General features: G+C 41.0%; 1 protein-coding gene across 2 annotated transcripts in view; it reads right to left on the bottom strand.

Moving 5' to 3' along the window:
- KHDRBS3 (KH RNA binding domain containing, signal transduction associated 3) overlaps nucleotides 1-13553 on the bottom strand; it is a 110269-nt gene extending 96716 nt beyond the window's left edge. For both annotated transcript variants that reach the window (XM_060775907.2, XM_060775906.2), the window contains exon 1: nucleotides 13241-13553. In XM_060775907.2, coding sequence (XP_060631890.1) covers nucleotides 13241-13331 — 91 coding nt within the window. In that variant the 5' untranslated portion in view covers nucleotides 13332-13553. The remainder of the gene's footprint in view (nucleotides 1-13240) is intronic.
- Between the last annotated feature and the right edge of the window lie 688 nt (nucleotides 13554-14241).

A 14241-nucleotide genomic window follows, 5' to 3' on the forward strand; every position in this document is an offset into this window, starting at 1 on the left:
GCCCTAGTCAAATGCTCAAGCTACTAGCCCCTAATTTACACTCAGAGCTTGTAATAGCTCAGTGAATCGTAGTTTATACTTCACAGGTTCCAAAGTAATTGCTCAGTCCTGATACCACTACTTGGCATCTAACTTAATCCATAGTCCATTGTTCTGTTGTAAAAAAGAAAAAGTTCTACATGCCTATTACCAGGTCATGTCAATATAGAGCACCATGCAGTGATGAGATTATAATTATTATTAAACTCAAGATCCACAAATTATTTCATAGCTCTTGAAATGCAGCCATAATTGAGATCACCACCTGAGGAACCATGAACTGAAGTTGAAAAGTTGATACTTCTGGGAAGGGGTTATATATACCCCTTTTGAAAAGGGCAGCCCCCCCCCCCCCATCCCAGTATCTCAATGTATGAACTGAGCAAACAACAACATACAGACCAAATAAACATTTGGCACTGAGTAGAATTTAACAAGATCTCACCCTCTTCCTTCCAAAACCCCGTACACCCAGACTGCTTGTCATTTCTGTTCATCCAGAAGCCGCTTCACACTCTTAAATCTGAAAGATTCACTAAGGGTCAGCTCACAGGCAGGCAGTTTTAAAGGTTACATAAGCCTGCCTTTTAATTGAGGCAGTACATTTGTAGCTATACTGCTTTGTCTCAGTACATCTAGGTGAAATTCTTAGTAATTCATCACAGCAAAATTGCTCTTGCAGATGCCTAGACAGATGAATTTAGTTCAATATTACAAAGCTCTCCACACTCTATGCCCCTCTGAAGACATGAGCTTTATTCTGAGATTTTTAACAGAGCTGCACATACATGTCACCTTCTCCAAAAGCTTACATGTTGAAATCCATGTCTGCATCAATAAACCATTTTGATTTTAATTACCCAAACAGGATAACTTAAGTTTTGTAATGCAAAACTAGCATTCACATTATTTAGTTGCACCTACCCCCACACACAGAACCACCAACTTACAAAAATTCAAAAAAAGTTTAAAGTCATCTACACTTACTACCTTCTTTTCTCATAGGACTGGTTGAGATAAACTGCATGTTATGCAAAACAATCCATCCTGAAGCAACAAGCTATAATTTCATTGTTGCTGTGGCTGTGCGCCTTCCATTCAACACTGACATTGTTACCCTATACTACAGTTTTCTTGCAAGATTTCTACAATGGAGGTCTGCCACTACTTTACTCTAAGGCTGAAAGAAATGGGATTTGCCCAGGCTCATTCAATGGGTTTCCAAGGTTCGGTACAAATTTAAATTGTGTCTCTTAAAGAGTTCTAGTTCACAATTTGTATGAACTAGTCACTAAATGTTACTAAAATCGGTACTGTTCCATTATCTCGGCGTAGGCCATTAGGGGGCACTAGAGAGAGAAGGATAATCCAGTTTATTGGTGGTGGTGGTGGTGGGGGGGGGGAGTTGAAGGAGAAAACCCATTTTCCCTATTTTTGCTGGTTATGCCCCCCCCCCCCACTTCCCATATTGTAAAGGTTGTTTCCAAGATGGGGGCATGGGTGGAGGGGAAAAACAGGAAAACAAGGAAAAATAGTTTACTTCCTTCAACTCACCCTCCACCTCAATAAAATGACAATCTTTCTCTAGCACCCCCTGGTGGCCTCCTTCCAGATAATGGAACAGTACCCTAAAATCTTGTTTAGAGAGAGGTTCGATTTTCATAGAACTAGAACCAAAGTCCTCACTGATATCCAAGACTCACTAAATTTTGTGAATTTTCAGTAGAAATTTGGTTTATAAAACCAGACTAACTGTTGAGTCAGGAGTTTCTGACTCTCACAATAATAATAATAATAATAATAATAATAATCTTTATGTTCTGCTCTATCTCCCCAAAGGGACTCAGGGCAGATTCCAAACATAAAAGGCAAACATTCAATGCCCGAAGGGAAACCCAAAATTACATTTTAAAATTCCAAAACAGCTATAACTGAATGACATGAGCTTCTAATTCTTTTAGTTTCTTTTGTTGCAATCTTGCATTCAAGCATAACTAAAGGACTATGGATCACTACACTTTCTCATGACTGGACTGACTAGCATCACTAACACAAACGCCTAGTAAATCATTTTTGAAAAATATCCAACACAACACTGCTTAGTCAAATGATTCTGTGAAATAGTCAAACCAGGCAAAGTAACACTTTCCCACTGTTATTCCCCAGCACTAGCATTCAATGGCAAATCTCCAAATATTAGTCAGACTACTTTTCTAAACTATATTCAAGTATCAGACAAAGATTACAGGTCTTAAAATAACTGGTTGTCTATCACAAGCATCTCCTAGATAGATTGATCTCCTGCATGCACACACTTGTCACTTGGAAGGCAATGCTGTTCCGGGAATGTTTGACAGTTTCTACTCAGAGGTGTCAGGAAAAATGCAAATGTTCGGTTTTGTGAGCCATCAGAATAAATTATCACTGCCCACTGGTGCTCAAGTGTTTTCGGAAACAGTGTGCCTGAAGTAAAGATTTCAACAACCCTCATTCTGCTAACAAGCCTAGTGTCCCTTAACTCCCACTCAAACACTCTGGAGCATGGCTGCATGGTCTCTTGCATTGACCAAATATTGTCAGCTACTAAAGTCGTAGTTGTAGTGATGAAACATTTTTGGAATCTGTGATGCAATAGAACTGGGAAGAATGTTGTTACATTTGATATATTATGGCAATATATGTAATGTAAAGTCATATGACAAGATATGGATCTTGTCAGAGAGGGATCAGAGTATGCAGTGTTGAGAGTGACTGGGGATTGATGGAATCTGGAGATTTTGCAAAGGCTGGTAAATGACAGTTGGTCAGAGATGAGTGTAATCTGTCAAGAATAGGAATTAAAGGGGAGGGTTATGAGACTTTGTCAAGATCAGAGATTGTTCCACAGGTCCTCTGAGTGACCTGTTGGGTTCTGGCTGGGGTTGGAGTAGCTGCTCCCCAGAGGAAAGTTTGAATTTAAATACAGTGTCTGTGACGGCAGCAGTTAATACAAGGTGGAAATGTCTATGGGGATACAAAAAGAATAACAAGTCACACAGGAGCAACAAGGGCATCTGTGAAGTGGCCACAGCAATGGGACAGGAGTCAATAATCACAGCAATGGGACAGGAGGACGTTTCCATATTTGGTGGCTGAGGTGAGTTTAGTGAAGCCCTCACAGTTGGTGGCAGTGGAGGGATCACTGTAAAACACCAGTCTTCTTTTAAAATAGAAACTATTATACAGGGTGGTCATTGAAAAACAGAAGGGCTTGAAACAGTTGTAGCCTTTTCATTTTCAATCTTCTTTATTTTTATAGGTTATAGAGCATCCCTTGGAAATTAAAATGGATGCTTGATGACCAGCAACAATTAAAACTCAGTCGTTTTTTTTCTATCCCAGTGAAAGATCAATTCTTCTAACTCTGAGAAAAGACCGGCTAAATTTAATGTCAGAGTATCTCCTAGCTATAACATCAGCTGATTTGAAATAACTGAATCAGTCATCCATCTTCCAGGAAGAGATCCTAAGCGCACTGACACAGCAGTGGAAACTGTACAAGAGTGTCCTTAGGGATCCATCTTTCTCTACCCAACCAGAAAGAATCACCAGGGCCCTGTATAGAGCAATGCTTGCCAAAAGTTTACACTCAGCAATCAAAGATAATCAGGAGGTATGGTTCCAAAAGAACTGAGCTACTGCCGGGGCAACAATGGACCTCCTGCAAGAAATGTTCAATGAACAAATAATTTCAAAAAAACGCTGAATTTGTTTGTCCTCCACATCCATCTGGTCTGACAAAAACAAGCTTCTTTATGTGGGGCTACCTGAAATAACGGCTTAAGGTAAATAAACCACAAATAATTCAAGCAATTAAGAGGATCATTCAACCTGAAACCTTGCAGAAGGCCATGGAAAATGCTGTGGAAGTAGCCCATATTTGTGAGCAGGAAAATTGCAAGGGATGTTGTTTTTCATACACAATACTGAAAAATAATATTCATTAATTAAATTTCCATATAAAATAAAATATTAAAAATCACGTGTTTGTAAAATGTGTTTTATATCATTCAATTTTTCAGTGGCTACCCTCTATTAATTGCTATCAGTTTGTTGAAATAGTTGGGATATGGTGTACTCTAGCAATAATCAAGAACCACTTCAAATTCCAACAGGTGCTACAATGCCTATTATTTACTGTCACTTCCATCTGCCATTGTAGTTCCTAGCTCTTCACAACAACTATCTTTACAACTCAGCAGGTAAGCAGGCATCCATCCATCACACTTCTTCCATGAAAATGGTGCCAAGTGGTAACATGAAGCTTCAAAGTAACAAACAATTTGAAGGCTAATTTAAAAAGTGAACTGGGAAAACGAGGCCCTCCACACACACCCACACACGTATTTTAAATACAGAAATAATACTTTTGAGAGTACAAAGCTGATTCAGCCAACCAAGAACAAGTGAGGTAGTTTCAGCACTGATGCTGGAAATAAACAATCAACCAGTTCAGCAATTCAGTACTACAGTTTTAAATGTTTCTTCTACCCTTAGAAACTTTTTTTTTTACAGCTGATGGTCTGAAGATCCCTAGAAGTGGGACATAGAAAGGAGATTGCTTTCAACCCAGAGAATGTATTTTAAATAGCTCTGGGGCAGCAGGTGTGTTTTCCAATATTACGAAAAAATGGTGTTTCATCCCACTGGGAATATTAGTGTTTCATTCCACTGGGAATGAAATGCGACAGCTATCCAACCAGTTCCCCACTGCATGACTGACCAGAACCAGAGAAATAACAAGACCATCTGTCATTCGATTCCCACCACGAGGTATTCTGTACGCAGAGGTAGGATCAAAAGCATCCAAAACAGAAACACCTGATGAGGCTACCAAAGGGAGGAAAGTATGTAGGTCTCTGTTTTCATCAGTTTGCCCAGCCTGTTCCAGACACACACCAGATTTCCAGGGACACGAAGGTGACATCACCAGATGCATCTTCATGCTTGTTTGCATGACAGATTACAGTTCTCCCTCCTCTCTAATCTGGCTTACTCATCCATTTAAGGTGCTCCGTTTGCTATCTATCAACCCCTGCATCTAAAGCTAGAGTAGAAGATACCAAAACACTTCAGAGAATAGCAGAAAAACCCCTTTCAGAGGAGAAGGCAGAAGGAGCTCCCTAACACATCAATTGTGCTGGATAGTCACACGACTCCCATAGAGATCAATACTTTAACTCTGAGTGGTTCTCAGCCTCTGGTCATCTAGGTGTTTTGGATTTCAACTCCCAAAAATCCCAACCAATTTACCAGCTGTCAGAAATTGTGGGAGCTAAATTCAGAATCACTGCTATAACTTGTTTCCTGTACAGTGGATGGGGGTAAGAGTTGGCCTTCTTAGCCATGCTGCCTTCCCTCTTCCCAATTCCCTGCAGGACTTCCAAGAGAAACTGAATTCTGTAAGAAGAGAATCTAACACAGAGATTACGGTAGTAATTTGAACTGCATAATTTGTTTTCCTCACTTCAACAAAAACATTAACTTTAATCTTCCCTGCCATATAGAGGCAAGTGCCCATGCCTGTCCCTTGCCCTGCTTCCATCTATTTATCGAGGGCATCCCCCTACCCATGGGAATAAATAACCTGTACAGAGGTCCTCCTTCTAAAAGACCTTAACCATGTTCTATTATTCCCCTTGTTCTTCCTGTCTACTGTCAAAAAAGGAACTTACTCGGCCCACAAGCAGAATAAACTGTAGTATAGGACATGCTGTAAATAAAAGATGTTTCCAGTTTAACCCCTGAAACCCTAGAGAGCTCTTGCCTGTCAGTATCAACATTACTGAGCCAGATAGAGAAATACACAGATTCAGAATAAGGCAACTTCCCTATCCTCCACTTTCTTGCACTTATACAGGTTGAGTATCCCTTATTGTAAAAGGCTTGGGACCAAAATACCTCTATTTGCAATATATGTATGCAATGCATTATCTTGGAGATAGGACTCAAGTCTAAACACAAAATCACTTTGTTTCACTTACTTTACATGCACGGTCTGAAGATCAATTTGCTCAATATTTTTTAATTTTGTCATTTTGTGCATAAAATGCATTATGTACACTGAACCAGAAGTAAGCCAAGGTATCACAATCAGCCAGCCATGCAGGCAATTCAGTGTTGGATTTCCTGATAAAACCTTTACAACATGCAAAGATGTCCCCTCCCCCTTGACCTCAATTTCAGAAGATTCCCTCTTCTTTAACACTTGGAAGAAAAAAATCTCTCAAACTTCCCCTCCCCTTGGGAAATTTGCACTGTCTTCCTACTAATAGGAACTATCCCTCACATCACAATCAAATTGCCCACTTGAAAGTTAAGGGAGGCACTGAAGGAAGGTGTGCAATTACTCCCCAGTCAAAAAATCCCCAATGCCCTTCAACTAAAATGACATGTTCCATGTGGTTGTGTAAGGACACATCTCTTTTTTTACCTCCTCTCCTCCCCACTCCCCCCCCCCCCACCAACACCTTTCAGAACAACTGAAATATTATAGAGCCTTGTGTTTTAACAGCATACGCCAATATTTGAAATAGTGGAATAGCCAGTTCACACCCTGCATTTACCTATGGAGAATAACGAAGAAAACCAAACTCAGTCATCTTCATACCTACTATAAGTAGCCAGAGGTCTCCTCAAAGACATACAGAAAACACCTCCTTCTTCTCTCCTTTTGTCTTCAATAGATGGTATGCAGAAACAGAGGCACACTGACCCTCACGCCCATTCTCAGCAAATCCAACTGCAAATACCAAGTGTTTAGCCCAGACCATGGGTTCAAAAGCAAGAGATGGAAAAGCCCCACAGATTGCCAGGTGAGGAAAGACACCAACATTACTGATATTGAGACTACTGACAGACTTACCTTATGGAGATGTTATAAGACCATAGCAATGAACACAAAGCACTAGCTCCACCCAGAATATCCACTTAAAAATCTATTTTTAAAAGAAATGCAAGCTGATATTCATGAAGAGTATCAACCTCATGCAGATTTACTGAGAAGGAAGCTCCCTGTTGTGCTGCTGGAGGAGTTGCTTCAAAGATGACGTGGCACTAGTTTTTTAAAAAAGGACTCCAAAGTGTTAAAAAAGGACTCTGAAGTGTTTCTTCATCACCCCAAATTTTTTTGGGAAACAGGGAGCGGAATTATCTAGAAAAAGTTGCCTCCCACCCGAAAAAATATGTTGCTTTGTTGTAACAATCCTTGGTTCAATTTATGATTGCAACTGATATTTTGATAAATCAATACAAAATGACAGGAGAATCATTTTAGAAGTAGTCAGGTAGCCTTTTGAGGCACATGGTCTGGAGATTACAAACCTAACTTTGGGCTTGCATACTGTTGTGTCTTATTGTTTGATTATGAAGGTAATTATTAAATGTAAACTTAGTGTGTTCGTACTATTTCATGACAACTTGGTTTATGTACCTTATAGTAAAACATTGCCTTCTTTTATTCTGGTCTACCACTCTAACCAATGGCATGTTGAGCATCACTTATCTGGAATTCCAAAATTCAAAATACTTTAAAAACGTAAATGGTCTATGTGGTTGGCTGAGATGGCAATGCCTTTGCTTTCTAGTGGTTCAAGGTACAAACATTTGCTTCACACACAAAAATTATTAACATTTACTTACAGGCTATGTGTATAAGGTGCCTACAAAGCATTTTCTGTTCAGACATGGATTCTACCTCAGAAGTAGAATGCTTGCATTAGATATGCAATAATTCCAAAATACAGAGCACTTCTGCTCCCAATCGTTTTGGATAACCTGTATTTGATGTCACCTATTTCCATGTGCCATATGTCTTTTATGCTGGCCTATGATCCTAGCAGATGGAATTCAACTAAGTCTTTGCTCAATCCTAACAAAAAAAAAAGAGATCCAGAAAACAGAAATAAAACAAATCCTCCACACTAGTCCCCAACAAATCCTCCACGCTAGTCCCCAAAGCGCTTGATTCATTCTACTCACTCTTTCCCTGGTCTCGCTATGGTGCCAATTATTAAAGTAATCAGGGAAAGATAATGAAAATAAACTATTCTTTAAAAACTATTCAGGTAGCCATGGGGCTGGATGTTGAATACAAACTGTAATCTTAAGAATGTTACAACATGCTTTTTGTTATAATTAAATACACATTTTATTCATTCATTGTTTGTTGCCACCTTGCTTTATGTACCTTATGGTTTCATGTGCCACCTTAATTCACCTGCTTTTTTTCTTATGCTGGTCTATGATTGTAAGACTATTAACCCCTTCTCCCCTGATCTAACAGTGGCTGACAGTACTGACAAAACAGGAAACAATGATAATAATGAATCCTTGCAACTCACTTTCAGCTAATATGAAGTATGAATTTTATTTTGCCCTTGTTTTTATACTACTAGTCTAGTTGTGGATAATACCTGTAAATCTTGTTTAGATTATAATAAGTAGATCAATAAAATCATTTTACAAGCGTTCAGGTAAGCATGTGAAACATATGAGGCTGTACATTAGATACAAACCTTGAGCTTAGGTTGTTTGCTACACCTTACTTTTTGCTACTACTATTTAATTATTTGTTCATTGTTTTCAATGCCACCTTGTTTCGTGTACCCTATGGTTTCATGGGGTGTGCCGACTCAATTATATGGGCTTTTTTGGTTCATTTTTCTATGCCACCTTGCTTTATATTTCCTATAGTGACACCTTATTTCACCTACCTCTCTTATTTTATGCTGATATAGCACCATAACAGGACTGAATGAAACTAGAAGGGACATTGCCCATTTTTCTTGAGATCTATTAAAACTTATATTGTAGCATTGAATTTGCCCATTGTTTTTATACCACCTTGCTTTATACACCATATGGTTTCAGACAATACCTTGTTTTCTTTCATACTAATATATGACTTAAAGTAAAGGTTTCCCCTGACATCAAGTCTAGTCGTGTCTGACTCTGGGAGGTGGAGCTCATCTCCATTCTAAGCCGAAGAACCAGTGTTATCCATGACTGCATTGAGCACCATTACCTTCCCACAGAAGCAGTACCTATTGATCTACTCAAATTTGCATATTTTCAAACTGCTCGGTTGGAAGAAGCTGGACCTAACCGTAGCTCACACCGCTCCCTGGTTTCAAACCGCCTACCTTTTGGTCAGCAAGTTCAGCAGCTCAGTGGTTTAACCCGCTGCACCACCAGGGAGCCCAATGTATGACTTATAACTTACTAAACTGGAACTCAATGCCCAGTTTGAATGGTGAATTTTAAACTCCACTGTATGCCTGCTGTTCTGTTTTGTGTATTTTGATATTTCATAGAGGCACGCTTTCATATGTGTACTTTATGAAGCATTTTAAAATGACATCTATATATTCTGCATCACAATGAAATGTATATGGGTTAGGAAATGCCCTACAATTTATTTCATTTAGATGAGACAGTACTCTACAGTACCCTAGGTTACATGTACACTTTAAAATTAATGCAGTTTAATACCAATTTAGCTGCCATGGCCCAATACTATGGATTCCTGGGGGTGGCAGTTTGGTGAGAAACTAGCATTCTTTGGCATGCAATACTACAACCCTTGTCATTCCACTGCCTTGAATCATAGCACTTACAAGTGATATCAACTGCATTTGTTCTAAAGAGTTGATGTGCCCTCCATCTGTCACCTGGTTGTAATTGCTCTGATGTGTTAGCTACAAGCCTCCACATGTGGAACTTATTATTTATTTCTTATTCGCAATTTGCTGCAATGTTCAAAACTCACTGTTTAAACATCAGAATCATGAGTAATAGTAAACAGTACTTAACTCATTGTTTTCCAATCCTGGCAGCATTCAATTATTTACTCACAGAGTTCCAGATAAAAAGTAATGTACCAAATACATTAAATACTATGTGAAGTGCTTTTATTTAATTATGATTTTTAAATTATTCAACTGTTGTTGAGTTTTTTTCCACATGTTTTATTAAGTTATGTGTGCATGTATTTATTTGTTGGTAATGAATTCCTCCCTTTTGTGGTGTTAGCCCTGGCATAGTTAAATTTGGTCCCTCCAGGTGTTTTGGACTTCAACTCCCACAATTCCTAACGGCCATTAGTCGGTTAGGAATTGTAGGAGTTGAAGTCCAAAACACCTGGAGGGCCCAAGTTTGCCCATGCCCATCAGTTAGCCACTCCAACTCTCAAATAAAGATGATGATTATTTGATACACAAGATTAGTACAAAGCAAACAAGATCATTATGTTGGCTGTTGTATTTGATCACACATCAGACACTTTCCAAGTGTCTAGGACTGTGTGATGTATCAGCAGATAATGCACACAAATCCAAGTAGGGCGGCCTTTTGCAGCAGACAGATGTTAATTATTAATATTAAGTTCAGTGTACCAGTTACCCAAAAACTATTACTAAATACAGTCGGATGTTGTATTTGTTCATTGTTGTTTATATTACCTTGCTTTACCTAACCTATGGTTATGCGCCACTTTGTTGTCTCCTTTTATGCTGACCCTAACAGATGGCTGAATAGAACGGAACGTTGCCTTTTTCTTAAGATCTAAAGAAACCTAATATTAAATATGAATTGTTTAATACCACTTTGTTTACACACCCTTTGTTTTATACCACTTTGCTTTACATACCCTACTGTTTTTGTATTGTTTTCTCTGCCTGTCTTTCTTTTTTATGCTGGCCTATAACCTTTACACAGTGTTTTTCAACATGGGGTTTGGGACCCCTGGAAGGGGGGAGGGGTGCGAGGGAATGTCAGAGGGGTTGCCAAAGACCATCAGAAAACAGTATTTTCTATTGGTCATGGGGGTTCTGTGTGGGAAGTTTGACCCAATTCTATCGTTGGTGGGGTTCAGAATGCTCTTTGATTGTGTCCAGAACTGTTTTCCCCAAACACCACCTGTGTTCACCAGTGAGATATTGACAAGCTGGAATGTGTCCAGAGGAGGGTGACTAAAATGATCAAGGGTCTGTAAAACAAGCCCTATGAGGAGCAGCTTAAGGAGCTGGGCATGTTTAGCCTGAAGAAGAGAAGGCTGAGGAGATATGATAGCCATGTATAAATACGTGAGAGGAAGCCACAGGGAGGAGGGAGCAAGCTTGTTTTCTGCTTCCCTGGAGACTAGGACGCAGAACAATGGCTTCAAATTACAAGAAAGGAGATTCTATCCGAACATGAGGAAGAACTTCCTGACTGTGAGAGCCATTCAGCAGTGGAACTCTCTGCATCGAAGTGCGGTGGAGGCTCCTCTTTGGAAGCTTTTAAACAGAGGCTGGATGGCCATCTGTCAGGGGTGATTTGAATGCAATATTCCTGATTTTTGGCAGGGGGTTGTACTGAGGTCTCTTCCAACTCTTTGATTCTAAGCCGCCCTGAGTCTCCCCTCGGGGGTTGAGAAGGGCAGGGTAAAAGTGAAATAAATAAATAAATTCTATGTTTCACATTTGGACATACTGAGTATTGTAAGTTAACTATAAATCCAAGAAACTCCCAAATGTCAAGGTCTATTTCCCCGAAACTCCACCAGTTTTCACATTTGGACATGTTGAGTATTCATGCCAGGTTTGGTCCAGATCAAACATTGTTTGAGTCCATAGTGCTCTCTGGATGTTGGTGAACTACAACTCCCAAACTGAAGGTCATTGCCCACCAAACCTTTCCAGTATTTCCTGTTAATCATGGGAGTTCTGTGTGCCAAGTATAGGTGAACTACAACTCCCAAACTCAAGGCCAATGCCCACTAAACCCTTCCAATATTTCCTGTTAGTCATGGGAGTTCTGTGTGGCAAGTACAGAAGAACTACAACTCCCAAACTCAAGGCCAATGCCCACCAAACCCTTCCAGTATTTCCTGTTAGTCATGGGAGTTCTGTGTGCCAAGTATAGGTGAACTACAACTCCCAAACTCAAGGCCAATGCCCACCAAACCCTTCCAGTATTTCCTGTTAGTCATGGGAGTTCTGTGTGTCAAGTATAGGTGAACTACAACTCTCAAACTCAAGGCCAATGCCCACCAAACCTTTCCAGTATTTCCTGTTAGTCATGGGAGTTCTGTGTGCCAAGTATAGGTGAACTACAACTCTCAAACTCAAGGCCAATGCCCACCAAACCTTCCCCGTATTTCCTGTTAGTCATGGGAGTTCTGTGTGGCAAGTTTGCTTCAATTCCAACCTTGGTGGAGTTCACAATGCTCTTTCATTGTAGGTGAACTATAAATCCTAGCAACTACTACTCTGAAATGAAAAGAATGAATCCCACCCCACCTCACCTCATCAGTATTCAAATGTGGGCATATTGGAGATTTGTGCCAAATTGGATCCAGTGAATGAAAATATATTTGATTATCTGATATTTACATTATCATAGTCATAGAACCAAGGAGTTGGAAGAGACCTCCTGGGCCATCCAGTCCAACCCCCTGCCAAGAAGCAGGAATCTTGCATTCAAATCACCATCCAGCCTCTGCTTAAAAGCTTCCAAAGAAGGAGCCTCCACCACACTCCGGGGCAGAGAGTTCCACTGTTGAACGGCTCAGTCAGGAAAGTCTTCCTTATGTTCAGATGGAATCTCCTTTCTTGTAGTTTGAAGCCACTGGGTCCTAGTCTCCAGGGAAGCAGAAAACAAGCTTGCTCCCTCCTCCTCCCTGTGGCTTCCTCTCACATATTTATACATGGCTATCATATCTCCTCTCAGCCTTCTCTTCTTCAGGCTAAACATGCCCAGCTCCTTAAGCCGCTCCTCATAGGGCTTGTTCTCCAGACCCTTGATCATTTTAGTCACCCTCCTCTGGACACATTCCAGCTTGTCAACATCTCTCTTGAATTGGGGGCCCCACAATTGGACACAATATTTCAGGTGTGGTCTAACCACAGCTCCATAACAGTAGCAAAATTACAGTTATGAAGTAGCAACGAAAATAATTTTATGGTTGGCGGTCCCCACAACATAAGGAATTGTATTAGGAAGGTTGAGAAACATTGTCCTAATAATTGACTGAATTGGGACTGAAATTTGCTTCCTTTGCTTGAGACCTACCCACTTCTAATCAACACAGGGATCCAGGAAACAAAACACAGAACCCAAAGAGGCAGAGGCAGCAGATATAGCAAGACAAAGGCGTCCCCCTCCAGGGGCTGAAACCCACCTTGGTTGACCAGCCTCAAGGCGTGGGTGAAGGAAGGGTCCAGGGAGTCCTTCTCGGCCAGCAGCTCTGGCAGGTACTTCTCTTCCTCCATGGCCTGCCCTCCGGCCTGGAAGCCTCGCACCCTCGGGTATTCGTTAATCCTCGTTGGGAGAGTGGAAATTAAAATTTCAGAGCCAAAAGGAGGAGCATAAAACCCGGGAAAACCCCTCACAAACAGTCACAAACACGCCCAAACTCTCAACAAGCAGAGAAAAAAAGGAGCACAACCTCTCTCTTCGCTTCCCCAGCCGCGACTGAGGCTGGCCACGCCGCCGCGCCTCGCTTTATATAGACTGCCGCCCTCCAGGCCACGCCCATCCTTAGAGGAACGCTCCTCCCCCTTTTTTTCCCCTCTCCGACCGTTCCAAAGAACAGGCCCCGCCCACCTTTGTGAACTATTGGGCAAAGGGAGGGAGCGCGAGGAAGTGTTTGCTCTCACCTGATTGGCTGGTCCTCGGGGCGAAGACAAAGGGAGCGGCGCGAGCGCCGGCCGTTATTTAGTACACACACAGCCTGCGCGAGACTGTCGTAGTGCGCACGCGCGCCCCCAACTGGCTTAGGCTATGCTGCTCAAGGCAGAGTGTTTATTTATCGTGCAGACCAAACAGTTGCATTGCATTTTTTTAACAAAACAAACAAACAGAACACAAAGTTTGCAAGCTTGGTAGTGGATTAAATGTCCTTTGACCAGTAGCTGGCCACTTGGAGTGCCTCTGGTGTTGCTGCAAGGAGGTCCTCCATTGTGCATGTGGCAGGGCTCAGCTTGCATTGCAGCAGGTGGTCTGTGACATTGCATTTTTTTTACAAACAAACAAAACACAAAGTTTGCAAGTTTGGTAATTGATTAAATGTCCTTTGACCAGTGTCTGGCCACTTGGAGTGCTTCTGGTGTTGCTGCAAGGAGGTCCTCCATTGTGCATGTGGCAGGGCTCAGCTTGCATTGCAGCAGGTGGTCTGTGACA

This window comes from Anolis sagrei, chromosome 4, assembly GCF_037176765.1.
Source record: "Anolis sagrei isolate rAnoSag1 chromosome 4, rAnoSag1.mat, whole genome shotgun sequence".
Classification (NCBI taxonomy): domain Eukaryota; kingdom Metazoa; phylum Chordata; class Lepidosauria; order Squamata; family Dactyloidae; genus Anolis; species Anolis sagrei.